Source organism: Mytilus galloprovincialis, chromosome 4 (assembly GCF_965363235.1).
Source record: "Mytilus galloprovincialis chromosome 4, xbMytGall1.hap1.1, whole genome shotgun sequence".
NCBI classification, from domain to species: domain Eukaryota; kingdom Metazoa; phylum Mollusca; class Bivalvia; order Mytilida; family Mytilidae; genus Mytilus; species Mytilus galloprovincialis.
This window is the reverse complement of record NC_134841.1, coordinates 80,700,804-80,725,754: the sequence shown is the minus strand read 5'-3', so window position 1 is coordinate 80,725,754 and position 24,951 is coordinate 80,700,804. Positions and strand designations below refer to the sequence as shown.

The window sequence follows — 24,951 nt, the reverse complement described above, 5'->3', positions numbered from 1 at the left end:
TTCCCAATGCAAATGACTTGGATTTTGGTGATAAAACTATGGCATTGTATCAAAATGAATCATTTTTTAAACATACAGATAAGCACCAGCAGTATTTGAGAGGTTAAAATTCACTGTAGATCAAATTGTCTTAGTTTCACATTATCCCCATCATTAATAGTTTTTTTTATCTATTTAACTAAATCTGAAGTGTAGTTATTTTAAGACAAAGAGAGATAATCCATGACAAACACCAAGAAACATATTCATCAGCCAAAGGTCTAAATTCATCTTGTCATTTACAACAGGGTAGGATTAAAAAAACATGATAAAGACAAATTCTGTAGTTAAGCAATACAAGTTTATTGTCGGTAAAAACAAGTTGGCAATATCCAGGGAGTCGTCACATGATGAACACAATGTCATCATAAGTACAGCTCTCGTAACATATTAGTTCCAAACTTCTTACTAAAAATGTTGTCAAATGACAAAAAAAATATGTAAAGTATAAGAATATTTATAATAAAGAATAAAAATTTGGTACAATACAATTAAGAATTGTTCTGTTATAGAAATACAATAATTTACTTATGAAAGAAGTGGAGCATATTTTGTGAACCATAGGCCTGCTACCAGTCTTGGACATACTATACAAATATTACATGCAAAAAAATCAACGTTCAATACATTATATTATACAACTGTGGTGTCTCCTTCAACAGAAGTGGAGGGAAAGAAGGATTGGGACTGGATATTGCCCGATTGTTCAATGGTAGGCCAAAAATAAGGACAGTTTGGTCATTTTACTGCAGATTCTGCAAATTTTTAAAATGCCAATCTGAATATCTATCAACCCACCATATTCTGATATTTTGCTACCCCTTTTCTTGTGTAAAATTTGTCAACAGCGTGTCAAAAATCTTAAAGGTTACTACAAATTGCATGGAAGGAGAAACCTGCTCTATATGTATCCCATGATTCCCTCAACAAAGTAGCTAAAAAGTCTGGCGGTTCAATACTGATTCACACAAACATATTTCCCCAGATATACAAACATTGCAAAAACATAAAATAGACGAAAAATTTGCTTGGTATCAAAAGTTGTGTAGTAACCTTAAAGATTTGTGACTAAAGATCTCGTTTTTTAAAATCGAAATATATTAGTAACAGATATTTATTTGTCTTTACATAAATAATTGAAAATGAACATGTACTTCAAGCACTGTATTATATCATTATCCTTCTTTACACAAAACAGTCAAAACATTTAACTGTACAAATAAATACATTATTACAAGAAAATGCATTATTGTCCGAGAAACACATGATTCTGGCCTGTAAAGAAACCAATGATATATACGACTTTGGTGAGGGGAATATGAAACCAGTTTTTAGTATCCAGCCAATTCAGCGAAGGTGGCATCCAATTCGTCGCTGATTGCCTTATATTTCTCCTTCTCAGTAAGCAATTCATCTGAAAAAAATAAATGTTTTATTAGATATTGTTCATGGTGATGGTAAGAACAAATGAAATACAAATATACTGTAGAAAAATTCTGAGAAAATAGACATGTGACTTTTTATAGGCATCTTTATCATACTTCCACAGCTTACACTATTAATACATGTACTTAATGGTTCTTATAAAATATAAGCTCTTTGTAAGAAGATATTATCCTTCGCACTTGCTTTGATGATTATGAATTTGGTCAATTTCCAAGTCTAACAATTTTTTTTAAAGTTTTTTTGGTAGTGGTTTATTTCAGAGTCTGTCACTTATAATACTTCATAACTTTAAAAGTATACTGTTTCTATTTTATAATGTCTATGACTTCCTTCCATTAATTTTTTTTTTTTAAATAATGCATACATTAACTGACTTTTTTAGCAAATATTTTGAAATGCGAATGAAAGTGTGGTAATTTGTAGCCAATAAAAACAAAATCAACATATTGTGGTAAATTTAAGGTCAGAAAATAAAAGTGTCTTTACAAAAGAGCTCTTAGTCAGCTTGATATTTCAGAGAACTTTTTATGTTGTTTGCTTGTTCATTTTTATAATTTTATATAATTTGGTTTTAACATATTATTTGTCATACTACAGTTCACAGTGGTTCAAAATTTGAAATTATATATTAAAATTAGATCAATGTTACACCCTCTTATATGATAATGTTTTAAAACATTTCTCTTTACAAACTGGATCTTCCAATACTTTTGAACCACTGTGTATAAAATGTATCTATATAAATTCAAACCTGTACAACTGTGTAGATCATTCAAAAAAAAGCATGCATCTCTACAAATTGTTTAAGTCTGCTAATGTAGCATCCATTTCTTCTTGCAGATCCATTCTTTGTCTGTGTTCATTTTCATAATCCTCTGTAAACACACACACATGCAAAAAAATAACATCATGCAATCATGCCCTTCACAATGGTGGCAGCAGAAAACAATTTTCATGAGGAATAGTACTGTTTTTTATCTCTGTATTTGCCATTTTCCCAAATGATAGTAATTTAACAATTTTGTAAACAATTTTCTATTCTGAATTTTACAACTTATTTTTTTGGTAGTGAAGTACTATAAACTGAATTGATCTTGGAAAGATCCAATCTTAATTCTACTTTAAAGGGTAATTAACTCTTATAATGTTCTAAATATTATAAATATGCAGGAAATTTTACTACATTCAGTTGCCAAAAGATGTAATTTGCAATGAATATCATGAAAATCTGCTTTCTTTTATACACATGTATTCTATGTTTTTCAATTAAATCATTTGCTGATTGTAATACATGAAATGTATTTGTATAAATACAAATCCTTGGTATATGTTATTAGTACACATGTTCTATAACTTGCAAGTTTCAATGTTAAAAATTCACACAAAAGGCATTTACAATAACACTAATAACTTCATTACAGAAATGAAATTCATTAACAGTAAGCTTTTTCATCAGCTTATCAGAAAAACAAAAATACTGTTAACCAAATTCTGAACTGTTTTATAAACACAAAGATTCTGGAATGTTTCTGTTAATGAATGCATCTTCTGTAGTGAAATTAGTGACAATATCTGCATTGACATGTTAATCATTCATAATGCATTGAATAAATTTGAGGAAATTTAAAACTAGGTAAACCGTTAAAAACCGTTTCATGTTGAAGCCTGGTTACTGTTTTTCTATAAATCATGTATCATACACATATCGTATCCTATAGCATTGTCTCCTTGTAATAATTATTTTTTCTTTTCTCATCTAAAGGGAAGTAACTCAATTATATGTATGATAATCTGATAACACATTACTTCCCTTTGATATATGTAGTCTCTTTCTTTTTCCTTTTTGATTACTGTCATAACTTTTGGCAATTTTGATTTGTATATGACCTACCTTGAATTTTGTCCACCTCTCTCTGTAACGTTTGAACGGTACGGTCACTAGTTTCAGCCCTATATTCAGCCTAAGGACAAATCACACAAATATCAACATCATGCTATTAGTTTTCTGGGCAAAAAATTGGTTCTGTATTGTAAAGGATTCAGCAGTTCTTTTAAACAATGAATTTTACTTTCCTTAAGATATAAATTGTGGTAAATTTTCAATTTAAAAACAAGAAATTGCTGAAAACTTTTTACAATCTAAAACTAAACAACGAGCCAAAATAATCCCTACCATTTTTCATATGTGTTAGTCAATGACTGTTCAGACATGCAGGTTCATTTTATTTTCTAATTTCAAGGAATTATTTTGGCATCAAACAAGTATAACAAAAATCTCTGGAGGTTAAATCCATCTTCAAATTTGCTCATGATTCTCTATAAAATCAAGTCAATTTTCATGTATTTTCAACTTCTTATTTGTTGAAAGAGGCAAACCATATCAGTATATTATTAAATCTATAAAACTAGAAATGTGATCTTGATAAATAAAAAAAATCAGACTTGAGAAAATTTGATGATAAACCTCTGGTCTAGCTGAAAAACAAAAAACCAAGATAACAGGTGCAACAACATAAACTAATCGCTCGGGGGCACCATGCACCCTACCTTCCAATCGGTCTACTTCTTTTTGCAACTTGGATACAGTTCTCTCAGCCTCTGTTGCACGATTTTCAGCCTTTTAAAATGAATGGTAAAATTCAAATTATGAATCGTCTCCACCTTTGTAGGCATGGTGATGTGATTTTTAAAATTTTGTAAGACGGTGTCCACTGGTCTTGTACTTTTTTAAATTCTTGGGATATAATATTTTTGTTGGTCAGTGTCACAAGGCCATGTTATAAAATAACTTTTTTTGATAGAGTTGATGCCTTTTCTTCTTTTTTTGGGGGGGTGATACAAAAATAATATAGTGATTGACATAAATATACAGAACAAAATGTGTGTACTAAGTATACTAAATAAAATAAGAAAGCAGAGCATTGCCAGATAGGATAGCACAATGTTATAGAGAGAGATAAGCACATATTATTTATCATAATTTGGATTGGTGCTCTTATTTTTACCTGTAAATTGAAAACAGATTAATTAGAACAATTTGTAACTAATAATTAGAATTTACATCTCTTTTTTATAGAATAATTTTTCATTTCTCATCCTTAAAAAATTTGTAAAAATAGCTAAAAGTAGGGGACTTGAAATTAAGTGTAACTTTTCTTCAGAACACCTTTTGTTAAATTCCTAAGGTGAATTTCAGGCACCATGCAGATGTAGGTAAGAATTTTAAAAATTTGATCCAATTTGTACTATTTAGGTTCAAGAAAAGACAGAAACCTAGTAGTGATGCTTAATGTACAAACATAGATTTGTTTACATATAATACTTACATCCTTCAGTCTGTTTGTAAGATCTCTGATTGTTTCTTCGTAACTGTCCTCTCTCTGTGAGGCCTGTTAAACACAAATACATTCTAGACATTAGTAAAATGTATAACTCAAGAATGACCAATGGTCAAGTTTAAACAATGTGGAAAGATTTCAAAATCAAAAGTTCTCTTTTAAACCGGTCTTTTCTTCCAACCACTTCCATCTTTTTTCAATAATTTTCAAGATTGTGTTTGTAAATTTTAGAATTGATATTGAATATAACAACCAAATAACTCATTAAATTTCTGATCTTTCCATATCATTTAAATGTCTAGATAAAAGTCTTAGATTGAAATCTAAAATTCAGCAACTACAATAAATAGAACTTTTATTTAAACGCATATTTGTAAACCACCTGATGATCATTCTCATTTTGATATTTTTTTCCAATTGGATCAGCTGCATTCTTTTTTTTTAAATTTAGATGATCAGTTGGCTTTTTGACATTTATAATCTGCAATTTATTATAAAATATAACAAATATATATTATGGACATAGCCATGCCCTGTACAATACTGATCTGCCTACAATATAAAAGGAAAAAAAGCAAAATAAATTAGGCAGACACAATACAATGGTAAGCAATAATTAGCAGGAACCTACAGCATTTCTATTCTATTACATAATAAAGATTTTTTCAATTTACTTTTTTTCACTTTCTTGCCAAAATATTTTGCCTTTTTTGATTTTCACATTTTTTTACATTCTGAACATGCCTACAACATCAAAGTGAGGCTGCTATGTTTGACATGCTGCCAAAATAAAAATAAAATCTACATCTAATGCATTCTTTTAGATTAAATTGTATGAATTTGGTAGAAAGATATATTATCTATATTTGAAACTATTCCTGAAATTATGCTTTGTGTATTGTGTCCGATTAAAAAATACTTACATAAATTTGATATAAAAACACTTATAAACTTAATCAACTGACCCTTAAAGGTTTTCTCTCAAAACATAATTTCAAGAGTATTGAATATGTGTTTAGAGAGCAGAAGCTAATATAATAGTGCTTATTATTAGTTAACATTCAATTTATCATGAAAATTAGCATATATAAGACCAACACTTAAAGGAAGAAACTTGGGGAACTTTACAATATACAAACATGTATATCAAAATTTTTGTTTGTTTAATGTTACATTTTAATAAAGGTAAACCAGGGATCTAAATTCAATTTTTAATGTAAATAACTGCAAAGGATTATTCTAGAACCCTGATAATATTAGCAATTTTGATGCAGAAATGGAACAAAACTTAAGAATCTTTTCAATTAAAGGAATAAGGTCTTTTATGATTTTCGCTTTTGGGTACTTTTTCTTAAAAGATATAGAAAATGCTTATCTTAATTCAAAATTGTGAACTATGTTATACATGTATTTGAATAGATAAATTAGATCTTTTTTTTATGAAGAGGTAAACTGTAAATTTTCCTATTTTGCTAATATTCAAGAAATCCGATATGGTGACCAAATTTAAATTTTCATATAAGAGCTATAAATTTTTTAATTCATTATTTAGTTTTACTTCTATTCACATATTAATGTGTGTCCATGTATACATGTAAAATCCTTCAAAATCTTAATTTCACACAATCTTTAGATTGAAAAAAAATCACTGTGACCTAGAGTTTTTATTGTTTTGTTTTAATAGACTGCTAACTACATTTTGGCAAAGTATGAACAAAATCTATTGTTTAAATCTTAAGTTTTTTAAAGAGGAAAGTTATGTGATTAAATGGGTCAGTTCATGCGCCGCAAGAAAGCGAACACCATGCACCATTTGAATATGGTGTTGGTTTTATACCTCTTCCTGAGAAAGCTCGAGAGATTTCATATTGTTTCCAATAACCTTCAACTCCTCTTCGAGCTCCAGGACTTTCCTGAAAAAGCAAAGAAATGAAACGACTTAAGTACAGCCGGACCCAGCCAGTTTATCTTACCTGGTCATTTTGGACCTGAAGGGTTTTGATATTTGCCCCAACAACTGTGAGCTGCTCTTCAAGATCAATTACTTTGCTGTAAAATAAGAAAGGGTTTACTAGGCATGTTGATTTAATGAAATGAACAACCTGACAAGCCCAATGATGAAAAATGTGCTTCATCAAATATGCTTCTGGAAGTTCATTTCAAAATCTTTGTTTTTTTGTTTTTAAAGAAAATAAATCTCCATGCTTTTAAAACTGAAAATTCTCATGCCACAAATATAACTCCAGCAAACCCAATCATTAAAATATGCTGAAATAAAAATATGGGTATGTAAATCTGGCTAGGTCTAGCTGCTGATTATGAAAATTGTGTGATTTTGGAATAGACATATACAAATTAAATTAATTTAACGTTAAACTTGGTTGATCAATATGAAAATTACTTTACTGAATGAAACTTGTTCATATCAAAATGTTTCAAATTAATTATTTTTATCTAAAACAGAGAAAGGCTGGTTACCATGCATAAACTCTGTGTAAATGAAATTATGTAAATTGCTTTGAATGATTAACAAAATGCATATAAAACTGACTAGTTATGCATACACATAACATTCAAGACTTGCATTCACACAACTTTCTTCAACTGCCATGGAAATATTTTCAGGAGTATTTGGAAATTTATACATTTCTCCAAAGACAGCTGAAACATACACAAACATATATAATTGAAATTAGAAATCTTTAAGGAAGCTATGCATTGTCATTCTAAATTTTGTTCATAATTTTCTATTTTCCCCATGAAAAAAAATTGAAATGCATATTTCTTTTAAGATTTGCAAATTTCAGTAATCTCAAACAATTTGGCCTGTTTGAATAGTTATAAAATCATATAACATTTATCATAATCCCCACTAAAGAAATCTCACCAAAAGTCATATGATTTGAACCTTATTCAAACAAGCCAATCAATGCAGTTATTACAAACACAACATTGAGCATGCTTACCTTTTCTTCGCCTATTTCTAGGCCTCTAAGGTTGTTAGTAGCTATATGAAGTTCATCTTCAAGTGTTTTTACTTGTCTGAAAAATTCACAACAGGCATACAAAGGGATCAAACACACCATGCATGCATGACCACATGCATTTGATAAATTGGTTTATGTGAACTCTGTCCACAAAATGGCAATTCAAACCTTCATTTTCAGTTGAATTTAAATTTCATTTCTTGACCAAATAGTCAATAAAAATATGACTGAACATTTCGGGAAATAATATTTTTGCATTTAATTTCTGTAAACAAATACTTTGTACATAAACTTATCTTTTGTATATAGATTCAAGGGTCAAGAGGGCATATTTTCTGAAATTGATCAATTGTCAATGTGAAATCATGCTAACACACCATGCATATCTTAAATAACACAATTTTTCTTTGGGTAAAATGGGTTTTTTTTCCATTAAGATGAGCTTGTATCATTACACTTGTTTTAATTCATCTTATAAATTAAATGCTAAGATCATCTTGCTTTCATTCATGTAAATTATTCCTCTTGAATATTACTTTTTTTTTTTCAATTAAACTCATTATGTGATGTAACAGTACCATGTGACAAATTCCCTACATATAAAGTGCAACAAATGTTAGTATAAGGGTATAACAAAGCACTTTTCCTAAGCACATGTATGTGTGTTATAGCTTTGATTTTTTGTTATGTGCCGATAGAACAAATATTCAATGATATCTTTTTTTCTATGCGTTGCTCCTTTCTTATGAGTCTCTTTGATTATCTCAACAAATCTTAAGAAATTGGCATTGGGCAATTTAATGTTGAAAAGGCTTTTGTGTTGTGTGTTCTTTCAAGATACAAATACTGGTATTCAAATACAAATTACTTATAAAAGTTTAGTTTTTTTGTTAACATCTTCGTCTTGCGTTTTTTACCTACCAACATTAAAATAGTGTGAACTTTGTGGTGAATGTATTGATAAGACAGTGAGCTATTAAGCTGTTTGTGTATGTGTACTAAGATTCCCTATTAAGCTGTGTCTGTTAATTAACCATTCACCAACCTTCTCATATGCTCGTATTTTTCTTCAGTGCGTTCTAATTCAGTTTCAGCTACTATCAACTTGCGAGCAGCCTAGAAAATGTTAATTATATATGGTAACACACACATAAGGCATTCCAAAGCATTCCCTATACTCACGCTTCAGCAGCTTCTAATCGTGCCTCGGCACGCTCGAGGTCCACTTCAGTGATAGCAAGTTTACGGGCAGCCTGTTGTATGAAATAGAAGGGTCAATTCCTTTTTTCAAAACTTTTATATGTCCAAATATTTTTTTTCAAAATTCAAATTGTTTTTAAAATTTATCATGCTTTTGTTATTTAACAAATGCCAAATATTTTTTTTCTAAAACATCATGCAATTTTTTACACACCATGCTGCAAATAAAATTTGGGGACTACATTACTTATGAGTGTTCAACAAAATTTTTGTAAATCCTTACACGTAAACATTAATATAAAATTTTCAGAATATCATTTTTTGATGGAGATGCAATAACAAAGTTAGAAAATATAGTCAAATGCTATGTTAATTTGTTTGACAGTTGAAATTTTACTTTAACGAAGAAATGTGTGCTGAATATCAAATTATCTCCCCTATCTAGCAATATTCTGAAAACTAAGTCTGACAATATATAAATCTAACTGCACCAAAATTAAATGGTACAATTAACGTGCAAGGATTTTCAAAGACATCGTGAAGAATGCTCATGCTTGCTATCACAAACCATTTACTTTGTTAATTCACAACATTTAACTCAAAAAGAATAAATTATTTATTTTATTCAAAATATCTTTGAAATATTTAAAATTGATAAGACAATGAAATAATTATAAAATTGAAATCTTTATCTTATTCCCTATCATAAAATTACTTAAAAAACTTCAAATCTAAACTCTTATTGCAAATTGCATAAATAAACATGCTCTTTCTCAAATCAATTTCAGAACTGTCAAGTTTCGCAAGATTCACCAAAAATAAACATTCGCTTTCAATTCAGATTTAATTAGAAATAATTATATATTTTCACATATTTTTTCATTGTATAAAGCGAAAATTAACAGTTCCCTTACAGATGGACAGTGTTGACTTAGATAACCGCAGCCTCCCACCATTTACTCTTGAGAATGTCACAGTACTGACATATTTTTTTTAAATACAAACTTGAATAGAGAATTTTGAATAATTCCACTGGGTTATTTTATGTAAGTCATCAGAGTCCTAACAAACAAGAACCATCAATGGAATATGTGTTTACTTTTTAAAACAATTTTTATCATTGCAAAACTTAATTCCACATATTTCACCTATGTTTCAGATTTCAACAAAATTTCTGTTTTCTTAACAGTACACCCTTTGCTGCAAATATTTAAACTAGTTCTAATAATTAATTAAACTAAGATATTGTCTTCTACATATATTTTCCATTTATGCATATCAGAAATTGTGCAAGATGCATTTTTCTTGGGACATTCTGTGAATTGAATGCAGCAAAGAGTATATTTAGAGAAAAGAGAAGAGTTAATATATACTCATGCACAAATCTGTATTACTGAGACTTCTGTAGGCTTTCATGCTCCATGGTTAAGTCTCGCCTAAAATGAAACTGAATTCTGGACTCAATTGCAAGGGAAATAACTCTGATTAAATTGCAAAGGTTCATGTGCAAGGGAAATAATTCATATTTTAGAAATTTTGAGAAAAATTCAAAAGGAAACCAGTATAGATTTCAGATTGATAAGATAAAATTAGAGAGACCATTTATGAAGGGGATTATCAAACAATTCATTGCAGTATAGCAAACAAAAGCAATCAAACATTAGTCCAGCATAAAAGAAAATCAAATGGTTAATAGAAATGAAGATTTTTTTCAAAAGTTTTCTCAAATGGATATAAGGGTATTTTTATGTCACACTGGGTAATAAATAAGTGGGAAAATGCATGGAAATATAAACAGTCTTGCTTTCTTTTCTGTATAAATTGTCATCATCAGAACACATATTCAGAAAATTCACAAATATACTTTTCTCTTGAGTTTTTCCCACAAAATTGATATTAGCGAATAACAGATCTTAAGAAAGCAAGACATCATTTCATTTTTGTTCTCAATTTTAAAGATATCTTATGTAAATTTAGTAATTGATAAAGAATATATTTTCCTTGCCATTCTATCCTATTGCTATCATGTCATTACATGGAATTGCAAAAAATATGGATTAATGAACACACAAAATAAAAGATAATAAACAGTCGAGAACAAAAACTGCTAAGTCTATTTGTGTCTTTTGATGGTCACCCCAACTGATCATGCAAATGAATCACCTCTTCATATTTTTTATCGGCTTCTTCAGCTATCCATTTTGCCTCAGTCAATTGTTTCTCAAGTTGGTCTATTCTTTCGTCATTACCACAGTTAAGGTTTTCCAAGACCTTCCTATTTCTGAGTGCAGAATACAGTATAAGAATTAATATAAAGCTATAGACTAGAGGGCATATGAACTAACAATCAGTATTTATCTCTTGCAACAAGATGAGAAGCATGCCAATAAGTTTTTTGTGGCACAGTCACCTCGTCGTATTTTCTATCTGCATCCTCGGCAATGTATTTGGCCTCTTTCAGTTGTTGTTCGAGAGCATCTATTCGTTCATCATCTGCAACACTACGACTTTCTAGTACCTTTCTTCCTCTATGAAGATGATTTAAACAGAATTATTTAAAACATTTTGACCATAAATACCAGCAACTAAAATATGCCACAAATTTTCCCCATCTAAAAGAATAGAAATATATTAGTTTTCAACCGATTCCTGAAAAAAAAAGAAAAAAAAAAAGGTTTATTAATTGTCTAATGGGCAATAAAAGCTACAGTTATACAAAGCCACACCCAATGACCACAGATTTTACCTCGTCATATTTGCGTTCCGCTTCATTTGCAATAAGTTCTGTTTGTTTTAAGGCAGCTTCAAGCTGTTCTATTCTCCCATCATCGAGAAACGTTTTGTTCTCCAAAGCCCGTCGACCTCTGTCAGAAAAAAGAAAATCCACATGCAAGCCATTAATTTTCTTATTACCTCAGTGTATTTCTTCTCATTGTCTTCAGCAGTGATTTTAAAATCATGCAAATTCCTCTCCAATCTATCCAAATTTTCTTCATCAGTGGAGGTTCGAAATTCCAATTGACGTCTGCCTCTAATGCCATGCAAGTAATTTATAACAGAAATAAACACATAGAAACAAAAAAGCAACTGGACAACATCTAAGCAGGATTATCAACCATACTTGTCCTTATTAAAGCTCATCCCTCTCAGAGATAATAAACTTGTCCCCTTTTGAAAATGTCAATGCTTTTATCAGAACAGATATGGTATTTATCCCAAATTTTTAGTCACAAAGGTTTGAAATGCTTAATTTTTTTTCTTTCAATAAACTACTATCTTATTAGGAAGGTAAAGGTGCAGAAATTAAACATTAAAGTGACAGTGCTTCAACTGTGAAATTTTCTAAAACAAATGTTTTAGCACTAATTTATGACAGTATTTGCTGTAGGTGTGAGGTGCATAAAATCAAGTAACAAAGTACTAGTACGTAAATAAAAGTGTTTGAAATAAATAAAAACATTCCAGAATAAAATAAACTTTAAACCATAAATATTGTATGGCATTAGAGGCAGTATATGTTATCTATTGAGTACATGAGTTTTTGCACATTCCCCCATATATGATATGTACCACAGTTAAGAAATGAATAGACTTTGGTCAGCTCCAAAGTTAGACTAGATGTATCTCGTCAGAATAAATAATTTCTTTGAAGTTGAACATTTAAAAGAAAAATATAAAATCAGATAGACCAAAATCTAACATTTCTCAACTATTTTTCACAGTAGGGACAAAAGCCAAAAATTTATAATTATATATATAATCATAAGAGGGTTAGTGTATATAGATTAACAGGAAGAAGGGAATCATTTAAAATTTCCTTTTACATATTATCAGGTTTAACATACGCAAGCAGGATGTAATTGTATCTATACATCAGCATTTTTTTTCTGTGTTATTTACTACAACAAGTAATGAAATACTAAGGTCTTTTGTAGTATTGTATTATCATTAAAAGCAATGCATGTGTAACAGGTTGTTATAGCTCTAACATGGAAATAGATAAAATTGGCATATAGACCATGTTTGTTATGTTTTTCTTGTACTTATAATGATTATAGCTATTTTGTAGATCCTTGTATCTTTTACCATATACATGATTTTGTATCTTAATCTTACTTTCAAAACAGAACTTTTTAAACCTATTAATCATAAATTTTGGAAAAGTATTAATTTTAATCCACAATTTGTTTGCAAAATAATGTTTATCACTGTTTATACTTCATTAGCCTAACAGGTATATAAAACCAGTTTCTGACACATTTTGGCCCAGGGGTGTATAAGTGTTCATTTGCCCCCATCTATCATCAATTACTTTCTATTCTGTTTATTGTTATTCAGGTCAATTTTCATTAAAAGAAAACTCCAATAGTTATCTGTATATACAATATATATCATTAAACATTTTTTTTGTTTTTTCTGTTATTCAGAACTTTCAAGAAACTGATTTTTGAGAACTATTTTATGAGCTCTACATAATACTACTTTGCTTTCAGAAAATCAATAATACATGTGTAATATCAATAAGTCCTTAAGGAAATGATGCATGTAGGTGACTCATCAAGTTATATCATTCCAAAACAGTCAACCTGTCCTTAGGTCACTTTATAGGGGTGTGAAACATGTGTAATCTAAAGATCCATTTTTTAAAGAAAAGATTTACTATTCGTTTCTAAGATTTGTTTCTTGTGAAGCATGCATTCATATACTTTCCATTTCACCTTTTTCTCCACTGAAGCTTGACTAAATTCTAGTCAATATTTATGTTAAACCTTTATATATTTTATCTTAACATTACAGTATATAGTCTTTTTCTATATTCTATCAATATCTGAAAGATTTTATGAATGCTCCAGTGTTATAGGCAAATGTGTGTATTCATGTTAGTAAGTGAATAATTCATTTCAGAACATACTTTGAGAATTCTCAAAATTAGGTGAAAAGATAATGTTACATTTTCAGTTATCTCCCCTTCATTATAACCTTTTAAAATGTTAACCTTGCAATAAAAAGTTAGAAAACAAATTTGCCCTCTTATGATTTTGATGATTTTCAAATTTAAAAACATTTTTAGATTTTCAAGTTAAAAGCCCACCTTACTCCTTTTCAGCTTTGTTAAACGAAACACAACATATTTTTTCTCAACTCAGTAAAATTGTGGAGTTCTTATGCTTAAATCATAGTAAAATGGAAGCTATTATTTATACAGTATTGATTATAGTAAGGCAAACAGCATTGAAAAAGTACAAAAGTATGTTCTGAACTCAAATATCTTATCAACAACTTTTAAACTTCCAAGGAAGGAAATAATTTATGTACAATTATGATAACTCAATGAAATATGAAAAACCATAACCTAAATATGCATATCAGTGCATGCAAAATCAGTATAACTGAGTATTCCCCATAGAAATACTAATAAACAGCCAGTCTGCTTTTGTGGAAATCTGTACTTTAAATGTTATCTATCAGACTTTGAACCTGATCTTTTTACCAGTTTTAAATGTATGCCAAACATGTACAAAAAGTTGACGTTTCTTTACATTTCTAATAAATGATAGTTGTTAAAGCTATGATAGATATTAAATTTCAGTACAGACAACCACACAGTAGTATAGATAGTAGATTTATAAACTTCTTTCATTTCTTGTGTACCAAGTTTGTTATTTTAGAAACCTTTAATTGAAAGGGGAATTTTTAAATTTTGTTGTTTCTTTTTTCTAACTAAACGACTCTGGATGTGCTTTTCACTTAATTCTTAGTTTTGTAATTCATGAATACTGAATAATGGTACACCAAGAAGCAAAAGTAATTCCTAAAACTGCTACATGACATGACAGATATATAATAAATGAATATATTAAATGCAAAATATGGTATACCAAGTTTGAATGAAAGTGTAGTTGATCAGTAAATGTAACAGCAACCCAAGTTGTTTTACAGAATAAAATGTGACAAATGCAAATTATTCATCTTCTTTTAGACATCTTGGGTTTGCTGTTAATATAGCATTATATAAATGTAACCTTGTCTTGTGTTAGCCATATCAACAACTAATATCCATACTAAATCCTTATACCATATTATCATAATAGATTTAGAAAGATTTCATCCCTCCCTATTAGAAGCAACACTTTTTTTTCTATTTTGAAAGCATATTTTTGCAAGACAATATCATTATTTTGACAATGCACCATTGAGAACTTTAACCCCCCCCCCCTCTTTTTTCAAGTCTGTGTAGGAAACACAATATCAATATGATGTTGGTATGGCTAAAAGAAGGATATATACCTTTCACTCTCATCTGCAGCCTTTGATGCTTCCTCTAATTTAGATGCTGCTGTTGTGTATCGTTCCTCCGATTTCATAATATCTTCCTCTAACATACTGATTTTTCTTGTTAAACTTTGGATTTCTTGTTCATGCTGAAATTTACAGCAAACCATATTAAGCATACATGTTCAATTCTTTTACTTATGATAAAGTATGCATTTATATGGTCATTTTATTCTAACAATATACTTTTTTAATGTTTGTACATATGTTTCCGTCTTTGTGCTGATTTATAACAAAGTGTACCATTACATGTATGTAGGATCGATATAATTATTTTCATGGGTTGAACAGTTTGAAGTCAAACTTTCCATGTTAGAGTGAAATGATCAATATACATAAAATGTACATTTATAATCTAAACTACAGTTTAATGTCAGAGGTATTTGTATACATACTACAACATGAATGACCTATTTCAAAACAAACTTCTTTTATAAAACTTTGTTTGAAACTGAATTGTAGGGGAGATGTACCTTTTCTTAATGACAAAAAAACATTGCTTTACATTTCTAAGCTGTCATTTTTCAACTATTGATGGAGGATCCAAAAGATGTAAATTTAACCCTACTACTTGCGGTAAATTTCACTCTAGCTTTATCAATTTACATTTCTTTAACAAATTAGATTCCACATCAAACCAATTAAATATAAATACACATAGATGTCAGTCAATATAAATATCTACATCTACATTACAATGCAAACTATAAAGTTTAGTGGCCCCATCCATCAATCTATTTACATGGGGGTTGATCAACATAAAGTAACAATTTAAACTGTGTTATGTTTGTCACTCCTAGAACATTGTAGTCTATGATCCATGTCTTCATAAAGATAAAACCTAGATCTATATCAAATATATCAATGTACAAATCAGACAAATAAACCTTACAGTCATTTATACAGTGAAACCAAATAAAATATAACTAATTAGACTTGTTTTATATCCCTTAGGTTCATGACTTTCTTATCCCAGTTTTTATTTAGGTTCATACATGTACATGGTCAGCTACATTGAATATAGAGCTTTCAGAACATACATGCATGTACATGTAGCTGTTAATACATGTTCAATGATACGTGTATGTACTATAAACTATCTATGGGCAGCATCGATCAGTTTAAAATGTTACAATAGAATAATTTTGTTTTAATATATCCAATTTCAGTTAAAGAGAAGTATGTTAAGAAAATAACAGGTTTTACTGTTTTGTGACATACATGCACAATTTTGGTAGTTGAACCTCATAAAAACATCAATACAGGAGGTATTTAATTCATGTCACAATAAGCAATTTATTACACACATTTGCACACAAGATGCATTTTTATAAAGGCCAAATTAGGTTTGAAATGACAGAATGACTTTATAGAGGTAAACAACATGAGATCTCTTAAAACAGCTTACACTGCACTATTTAACTGTTTAAGTGCAAATTAAATTTAAACAAACAATTAGTTTATGGTAGTATTAAAATGTCTACGCCCTATTTCAAGTTGCATGAGTCATCATCTACATCTAGGGTACTGCATGTATTGTTTGAGAAGTTGAATATACACATTCAGTCATTTCTTAAATTGAATTTCATTTTGTTGTCTTCTGTTTATACGTTTAAACCTGTTAAATTTGAGAGATTTTATAACAATCATGGGAGATGACTCTTTATAATCCTACAGAAAAATCATTTCTTGAGTTTGTAATTATTACCCATGTGATTTTTTCAATATTTATGAACTATTAAAAGAAATTTGATACATTGTACTAGAAAAAGACATTGACTGGTATTTAAAATGTTTACAGCTTTATATTCCACATAGTAAATTAAGAAAAAAACCTTTGATCATACTAAATCTGCATCTAAGAATTCATTTATTTCTCAGTTCATGTACATTGCAAATGTTAGGGTTTTATAATAATTAACTGCATAAGATTTGATTTAATATTTTGCATACATTACAGCATTAGTAAAAACTTTGAACTTTTTCATAAAAATGCATCCCAAAACTTTGATGAAATTTTATTGTAAGGAAAATCTTTAACATCAATTTATACAACTAATTGCTTTTTTATATTTGTTAAACTTATAATCGAATTATCAAAATACCCTTGATTCTTATCAGCATATTACAAATGTATTATCCCTGAAGGTATCTGTTTATATTATTCATTTTTTTTTTTAAAGGAATTTTACCAGTTGTAACTTTTTTAGCTGACAAAACATGATATGCATCAGCGGTTATTAAGGTATATCTAGGTAAAGTTATGACTGGAATTCACTTTGTCCTCATTATTTAAGTAGCAGTTACAATTGAAAACACTTAAATGATTAAAAACCTCTCCAACTGTCTATCCCTATTGAAATATGATATGACAATATCATATCTATAAATATTATATATAAAGGTGTGGTGATCAAGGTATGATGAAAACCTATGTTTAAATAAATGTTTTACACAGGAAGTGTGTGTTCATACTACACATATTTTAACAAATCACTCATGCATTTTGAGAATGTCTGTGGTTTTCCCCTGATATGGGAAGGATTGCCCTTGATGGTGTACCAAATGCCTTATTTGTCAGATTTTTATTGGTAAACTTCAGAAATTTTATTTTACTTTGTATGAATACCTCTGCATAACTTTTAAAGAAAATAATACAAAATCAAACATTAATTTAATATCAACAAATGAAGAAATATTGAATTTATTTAAAAGGGATAAGTATTTTTTTAAGAGATATTTTAAAGGAATATCTTAATTTTGAATTTGAAAAGTGCATTTGATAGTCATCAGTAGCAACTGTCTGTAAAATATTAAAAGCACAGACTCTTAAATGAGTTGTCTCAGTGAAGTCTGCAATAGACAACAATAAATACAATGTGCATGTATATTGTTAATGTACACTACATACACATTGTCATACTATTTATGACACTGTTTTCTTTTTTGTGTACTTTTAATGACATTATCAATATTTGTTGATAACTGTCATAAATTTTATAACATAGTGTATACCTGTGGTTACATATAATTGTGGAACAATTTAAAACAATGTTCTAAAATGTTAGGCCTGATAAGATACTGATGGTTTAAATAGTGAAAGTTTTAATAGCATAGACATTATGTGATCATATCTCAAAGTAAATAAAGTTATCAATTTGTACCAAGATATCAAAGAAATTACAGGTGCTGTTAAAAGGGGGGTTACATTAGGGGACTGCTATTAAATTAAAACTGCCATCATACATGTATATAACTTAATAATTATGTATGTCTATAATAACTATTTGTTGCTTTTGCATCAAAAATACTTATCAAAATACATGCAAATTTGAATAATAGCCCCAATAATTGAATACAGAATTCAGTTAATTGCATGTGTTTGCAAGTATCTGTCTTCTTTCAGACTGATCAAAGTTATTTTCAACAACAACAAATGGAAGTTTTTAACAACCTTGACTGGCAACCCTGCTACATCTTAACCCTTATTAACATTGTAAATGTATATAACTGATGGTTTAGAGGGTGAATCATAAACATTAGCATTTGGTTCAAGTTGTGATTATTTTGCACCTATCTTTTACACTCATGTGTTAACAATTTAAGATGTATATAGACCATAGAATAAATAATGTATTGTTTTATACAATATTGAAGAAAACAATTTCGTTTCCTCAAAAATTATCGAAAATATTTCAATTATGTGGAAATATTAATTTAGAGTGATCTCCCTTTGAATATCCGCCATACCATACTTGGGAAGAAGCCGGTACTTGCCCGGTCATGAATAATTAGTCCCATTTCTCCGCAAAGAACATATATAATCCACTTGTAATTTGATATGCATGCTAACAAATATTCCTTAAAGATAATCCAATAAGAAATACACATATAAAGCTTTTACAACTATAAAACTCTAAAGCGGAAATGAAGGCAACACCTACGGTGTCTATGGTCCGTTGAGAAAACTCTAGTTGTGCTGATTTTTCTTCTAAATCATCTTTTAACTTTTCATTCTCGTCTCTTAAATGTTGCATTTTCTCCTTAAGAGCATTCAATGCCCCGCCGCCTGCTTTTACGGACATTTTGAAAATATTAAACTTAAATTTTTCTCTTGTCAATGAATTCCACTCCGATCTTTCTTGACCGTATTACTCCACTATAATTTTTATCACTTCGAATCAATGTAGGTCTTCGGTGTTTCTATCGCTATGTTTTTTTAAAGCAGCTACTCGGTTTGTATGTAAAATTGAAACTGATTCTTAAATGAAATTGTCCTTGCAGGATACCACAATCACAACCGTTACGTGGTTAAAATATCTATATTCTTACGCAAAGGGATACACATTCAAATGTCGCACTACGAGTCATTTGACCTAAAATGATACACCTGTGCTGTTTACTCAATTGCTTATCCCCTTACGGCAGATTACATTAAATCCAAATATGGTAATAACGTCTTACTTTTACTTTCATTTTGATAAGTTTTTACACGTTGTTGACAATTAAAATTATGTGAAAATAAAGTAAATAATTACAACATGGAATCCATCCTTAAACAGGTAAATAAGACATTGTTACGTTAAAGGAGAGGCAGGTGTAATTGATAATATTGCACTTTTGGGGCATTTCTGAATCAAAAAAAATTCAGAACAATCAATCAGGGTTTTAACTATTTCTATTCATAAAAAATAAACTTGTAATTGGTAACTTTGGAATTTGTATAAATGGGAAATAAATTGTTATTAAAGTAATTGTTTTAAGACAAGTGTAACCTAACTTCATAATTAAATGTAATTTGACGCTCGAAACATTTTAACAATAAACTGATAGAACGCAGTCCTGTTAAAATATCCCTGGTTTATTCATTCTTAAATATTGATAAAAGGGAAATTAATGAATTTAAAGTGTAACAGACACAAGGGAAATGTATCAAAGAAAGTAATTTACAGGTTTTTCTGTGTAATTACAGGAAGCATAGCAGCAATACGTTTCCATGTGAACAGGTTCATTACCCCTGGCATCTATATATGGACGTGCCAATTAGTGTATCAATGTAGAAATGCACGTGCAGTATGCGATAAGAATAGGTTTTAGACAAATATGTGTAAATACATGTACACACAATCAGTTATACATGTGTGTGACATTAAACTAGCATCTATTTTTAACGATTAAATTGAGCAGTTAAGTTATTATTATAGCAATTTGGAGTTTTGACATTTAAACATTTAAAGTTTACCGACTATGATGTGTATGCAGTGCATGTAGAGGGTAATGGGAGGCTGAAGTTCTAAACATTTCTTTAATGCTTCACCCCAGATAACATTGTTCAATTTTTACAGGTTCTTATGTTTTGAAACATCTAACTTGAACGTCAAACTTGATTCAAAATAAGCTGTCATACACTTCTTAAGCTATGTAAACATCATGCAGGTTCATGCAACCTTTTATTCATTATACCATACCCTAATTAAAGACACCCGCAATAAATTTTGAATTTCACTTCCAATGATTGCAAATTTAATCATAGTGTTTGAATGCATTCCTAACTGGAGACAAGGAATCATGGCCCCACCGGGTCTAGGTGTCCGAGTTGGTCGTTCGGGAACATCGTTTGGTGTTTCATGGTCCGAGAGTTCCATATCCGAAAACAAAGGTTCATTACTATAAATAACGCGGTCAAATTCTGTCATAGGATTACAACTATGTTGTGGTGCATTGCCACCTTCGGGTTCCGGTCGTTTTGTAATTTTGATTTTTTTCTTTTTTTTCTTCGGTTTATCTGCGGCTTCACCCGTTTCATCGTCAAGTTGTTCAGCCTTTTTCTTCCTAACTTTTTTAGTTCCTGTTTTTTTCTTCCGAACTTTTTTCTCGGGTTCGTTAACACTTTCGCCTTCTAAAAGTTCTGACGTAAAATCCTGTGACAAATTAGATTGTACCGAGTCCTGAGAGAGCTGATAAGAACATACAGAGTCTTGAGATAGTTGAACCATATCCGTTAAATCTTTTTCCGATTGGAATTGATCATTCATCGTTAAATCCAATGACTTTTCTTCTTCGATAGCATAATCCTAAAGTCAAATTTGCACTAATAAATTTTTTAAACTTTCAAATGTTTCGATCTCAGTATTAAACTAATTCAATAGTATTTATTTTTATTTTATCAAATTTGAATACAAATGTAAACAAATCGAAGTTGAAACGGGGTGATAGTTAATTGATAGCACAGCCGATACGTAGTTATCCTCTGAGTAGCGCTGCATTCCATCACTGCATTTCCATATCAGGTATTGATGACGTCACACAACACATTATGAATAGGTAATTTGTTACCGGAGCAATGAATACACATATCTTATACACGTGTGGTGAGATAGTACACTCATGAAGAAAGTCATTAATAAGATCAGAATGCAAGAAAAAACAGATGTTAAAAGAGATATGTATAACAACACATTTAATGCAAGCCATGCGCTTAAAAAAGCCTTTAAGTTGATTATTGGTAATGATGAGGAAAAAAGTTTTGACACAAGTTTACATACTTTAATCTTAGTTAATTTATTTATTAGAATTATTGAATTTAATTCAGAATGATGTAATACACAAACCAGAACGGAAAACCAATTGTCATAACCGTTCGAAAATTCTCTCTAAAATTAGTAAATGAAAATAGATTTAAATTTTATAAAACAAATTATATTAATTTTTAGAGGTAGAGTATTGAAAACTTGTGTCCTATTTTCTGTGCGTTTTCACACTGTCGTAAAATGTTTGCATAGGAGGATCCTTACCTCAGCAATTTGTTTTTCCGTCGTTTCGTATTTGGCTTGAACATCTTGTAACTGTGTTTGTGTATTATCTAAATCGTTTTCCGTCTGTATACTCTTTTTCTGTAGGGAATTGTAGTCATCTTCAATCTGAAATGCAATAATTTTTATTAAATAAAACTCGAAATATTCAATTATTTCATTTCCCTGAAAACAGTCTGTAACTAGTATCAAACTATGATGAAAAGAATTGACTATATTAGTTTCAATGGCAATATCTCGTATATATATTGAAAACAAAATTGATTGACATGAAATAAAGACCAAACTATTAGTATAACACTGATAAGATGATTTTTTTAAAGTATCTGACCTCGTAAATTTCTTTTCGTCGAAATGTACTTTTTGTTACTGAATTCTAGAAGTGCAACCAATTTCCATATCGTTCTGCATATTTCATAGTTTTTTTATGCTTGAAGAAGCTTTTCTCGTAAAATTGGGCAAACTGTGCGCATGCATTCCCCCTTTTTAAATACCACCACCCCATAAATTAAATGCGTAACATGAAATCTACGACTTCTCAAGTACAAATGGTTATTTTATTTAGCATTGTTTAGGAAGATTTGACTTTTTCCAAAATAAGTTTTATATATAAGATGAAGTTATGACATGTATAGATTTTACTACAGTATATAAAACAGTATAGAAACTACAGACCAAGACCAAGACGATTTTATTAAAAAGCTGATGCTACATGATGAAGAGCTCATACAACATGAAACAGACAAGCTCATGCAAATTAAAATTGAAATATTTGAAACAGAAAGTGGTATGAGTAAATATATCTGATTCCTAATAAGAGTAAGATTTTCGGGTGCATAGCACTGCATCCTACAATATTCTATTTTTAAAATGTATTGGTTTCAGATTTCAAGATGGCGCCTGTACCGTTACGATGCTTGGAATGTTTCCCAAGAAAAAGTGAAAATCAGCATTTCAGGATGGGTTCATGTTATGCATTACATTACATCATGTACAGAAAATAGATTCCATGTTTAATATCCATATGTATTATACTCCTGGTGAGAGCAAATATCCTTTAACCAACATCAATATACTGCATGAATACGTCAAACTCCATCGCTTTACCTTATAAGTTGTTAAATATACGTAACATATCCACATTTTCATATTAAATACACCATAAAACACATATTCCGTATTAAGAATTTAACCATTAAGTCACATTTACGATGGAACAATAAAAATGTTCAGAAGAAACTTCCGATTTTCGCGAATAACCACGATTTTGCAACAAATTTGTAAAACACAATAAAGCTTTGAAATCTATATTTTACCTTGGCCTTCGCTTCCTCGGTCTCCCTCAGTTTTTGTTCCAATTGTTCAGCTCTATCAAGAGCATTTTCCTTTTCCATTTTCATGGCAACCATCTTCTTCTTGATAGCATCCATATTGATAGTTTTTTGTAGTGTGGTTACTGAACACAAAACAAAAAGAATAAATAAGCGAAGGGAATTGGCTTGACTAATCTGCAGACGAGAGCTGTATTGACTGACTGAGACTCCTGCTTTTCTAGACCTCGCTCCACTCAAGTCGAAAGATGCTGTGCCGAAGTAAACAGTCAAGGTTGTTGCCAACTAAATCGAGAAAGAGATTCTGACGGAATGTGCCAAATCGGCCTATCGGAGGGTGTGTTATTGACGATCGGAATCCCCCATGTGGTTCGTCTGTTCAAGCGAAGCGATAAGATTACAACCATCTTTGGTGAAGGCAGACGACGCGCAAGGCATCGCAGACTTTTTCATGGGGGTGTGTAGGTTTGTTACGAAGAATTATCAAGTTAATTAACAGTAACCGAATTTTGATCTGATCGTTGATTATTGAGTTTTCACCCCCATTGACTACAGATTTATTAATTATCTATCATATGGAATGTCATAAATTGCTGATATATCTAATTTTGTACCATGCCCTTGTTAGAAAATGAACTTATCTTACATGGGTTATTTTAAATAACACAAGATATATATGTAAAACGAGAACTATAAACCCGAAGTAAAAGTTTCCGAATGCCATGGTTACAGATGAGGAAACTATACTTCTCTAACCAGTTATTGTATTATTGATATGAGTCGGTTCAAGCATAGATGTTTACACTTACATCTTATGTTATGGTATTTGTAATATTGTCCCACCCAATTAAAGATTTTTAAAGTATTTTTTAAATCAAATGCAATTCATAGCTATTATTAATTTTTAAATTTCAAAAATAATACGTGCTTAATAAACATTGTAAAACATCTTTCAATCACATAGCTATTATTTATTTTCAAATTTCAAAACAAAACATGCTCGATAAACATCGTAAGAAATAAGATCAAACTTTGTATTTGTATCACATGTTTTCAATATTCATAGCTATTATTAATTTCCATGTTTCAAATTTGTATTTCAAATTTGCGGCAAAACTTGGTTATTCGCGAAAATCGGAAGCTTTTACTTAACATTGTAAAAAAGTGTAAGATCAAGTTTTCTATTTCAACTAAAAAAGTCTGCTTTTTCAGGGATTTGAAATGGTCATAATGGCGAGGCAAAATACATGTTACTAAAGAACGAATTCGTACAATATAAAATTAATATTATTTCGTATGAAATCACGGTTGCATTTTTTTTTTTATAAAATCATTGAAAAGCTTATTTTTTGGTTGAAACAATAAAGCTTGGGCCACTCCAAATAAAATGCCTATGTCTTTCATACAAAAATCGAAATTCATAATGATTTTTTTTTTTTTTATCTTGAATGAATATTTTAAAAAG

General features: G+C 29.8%; 1 protein-coding gene across 45 annotated transcripts; it reads right to left on the bottom strand.

Annotated features, from left to right (window-relative positions):
• Window positions 1-480: 480 nt before the first annotated feature.
• On the bottom strand, window positions 481-23,802 carry LOC143073090 (tropomyosin). 45 transcript variants are annotated; one of them, XM_076248392.1, is made up of 9 exons: window positions 23,472-23,802; window positions 22,138-22,263; window positions 15,299-15,432; window positions 11,421-11,538; window positions 8,993-9,063; window positions 6,797-6,872; window positions 4,812-4,874; window positions 4,033-4,102; window positions 481-1,453 (listed from the first exon to the last, which is right to left on the bottom strand). In XM_076248392.1, the coding sequence occupies exons 1-9, from the start codon at window positions 23,583-23,585 to the stop codon at window positions 1,371-1,373; spliced, it is 855 nt and encodes a 284-aa protein (XP_076104507.1). In that variant the 5' UTR covers window positions 23,586-23,802; the 3' UTR covers window positions 481-1,370. The 45 variants fall into 45 exon arrangements, with proteins under 45 accessions (XP_076104507.1, XP_076104510.1, XP_076104506.1 ...); XM_076248395.1 differs by lacking the exon at window positions 6,797-6,872 and adding an exon at window positions 6,661-6,736; XM_076248391.1 differs by lacking the exon at window positions 11,421-11,538 and adding an exon at window positions 11,174-11,291.
• Window positions 23,803-24,951: the final 1,149 nt, after the last annotated feature.

Coding starts and splice junctions, on each gene's coding strand:
- LOC143073090 (XM_076248379.1), bottom strand. CDS start 21,378: ATGAATGATCAATTCCAATCGGAAAAAGATTTAACGGATATGGTTCAA. Junction 9,064..11,923: donor ATGAGAAGAAATACACTGAG/GTAATAAGAAAA, acceptor TTCATACAACAG/GCTGCCCGTAAACTTGCTAT. Junction 7,866..8,992: donor CGATTAGAAGCTGCTGAAGC/GTGAGTATAGGG, acceptor TGAATTTTTCAG/ACAAGTAAAAACACTTGAAG.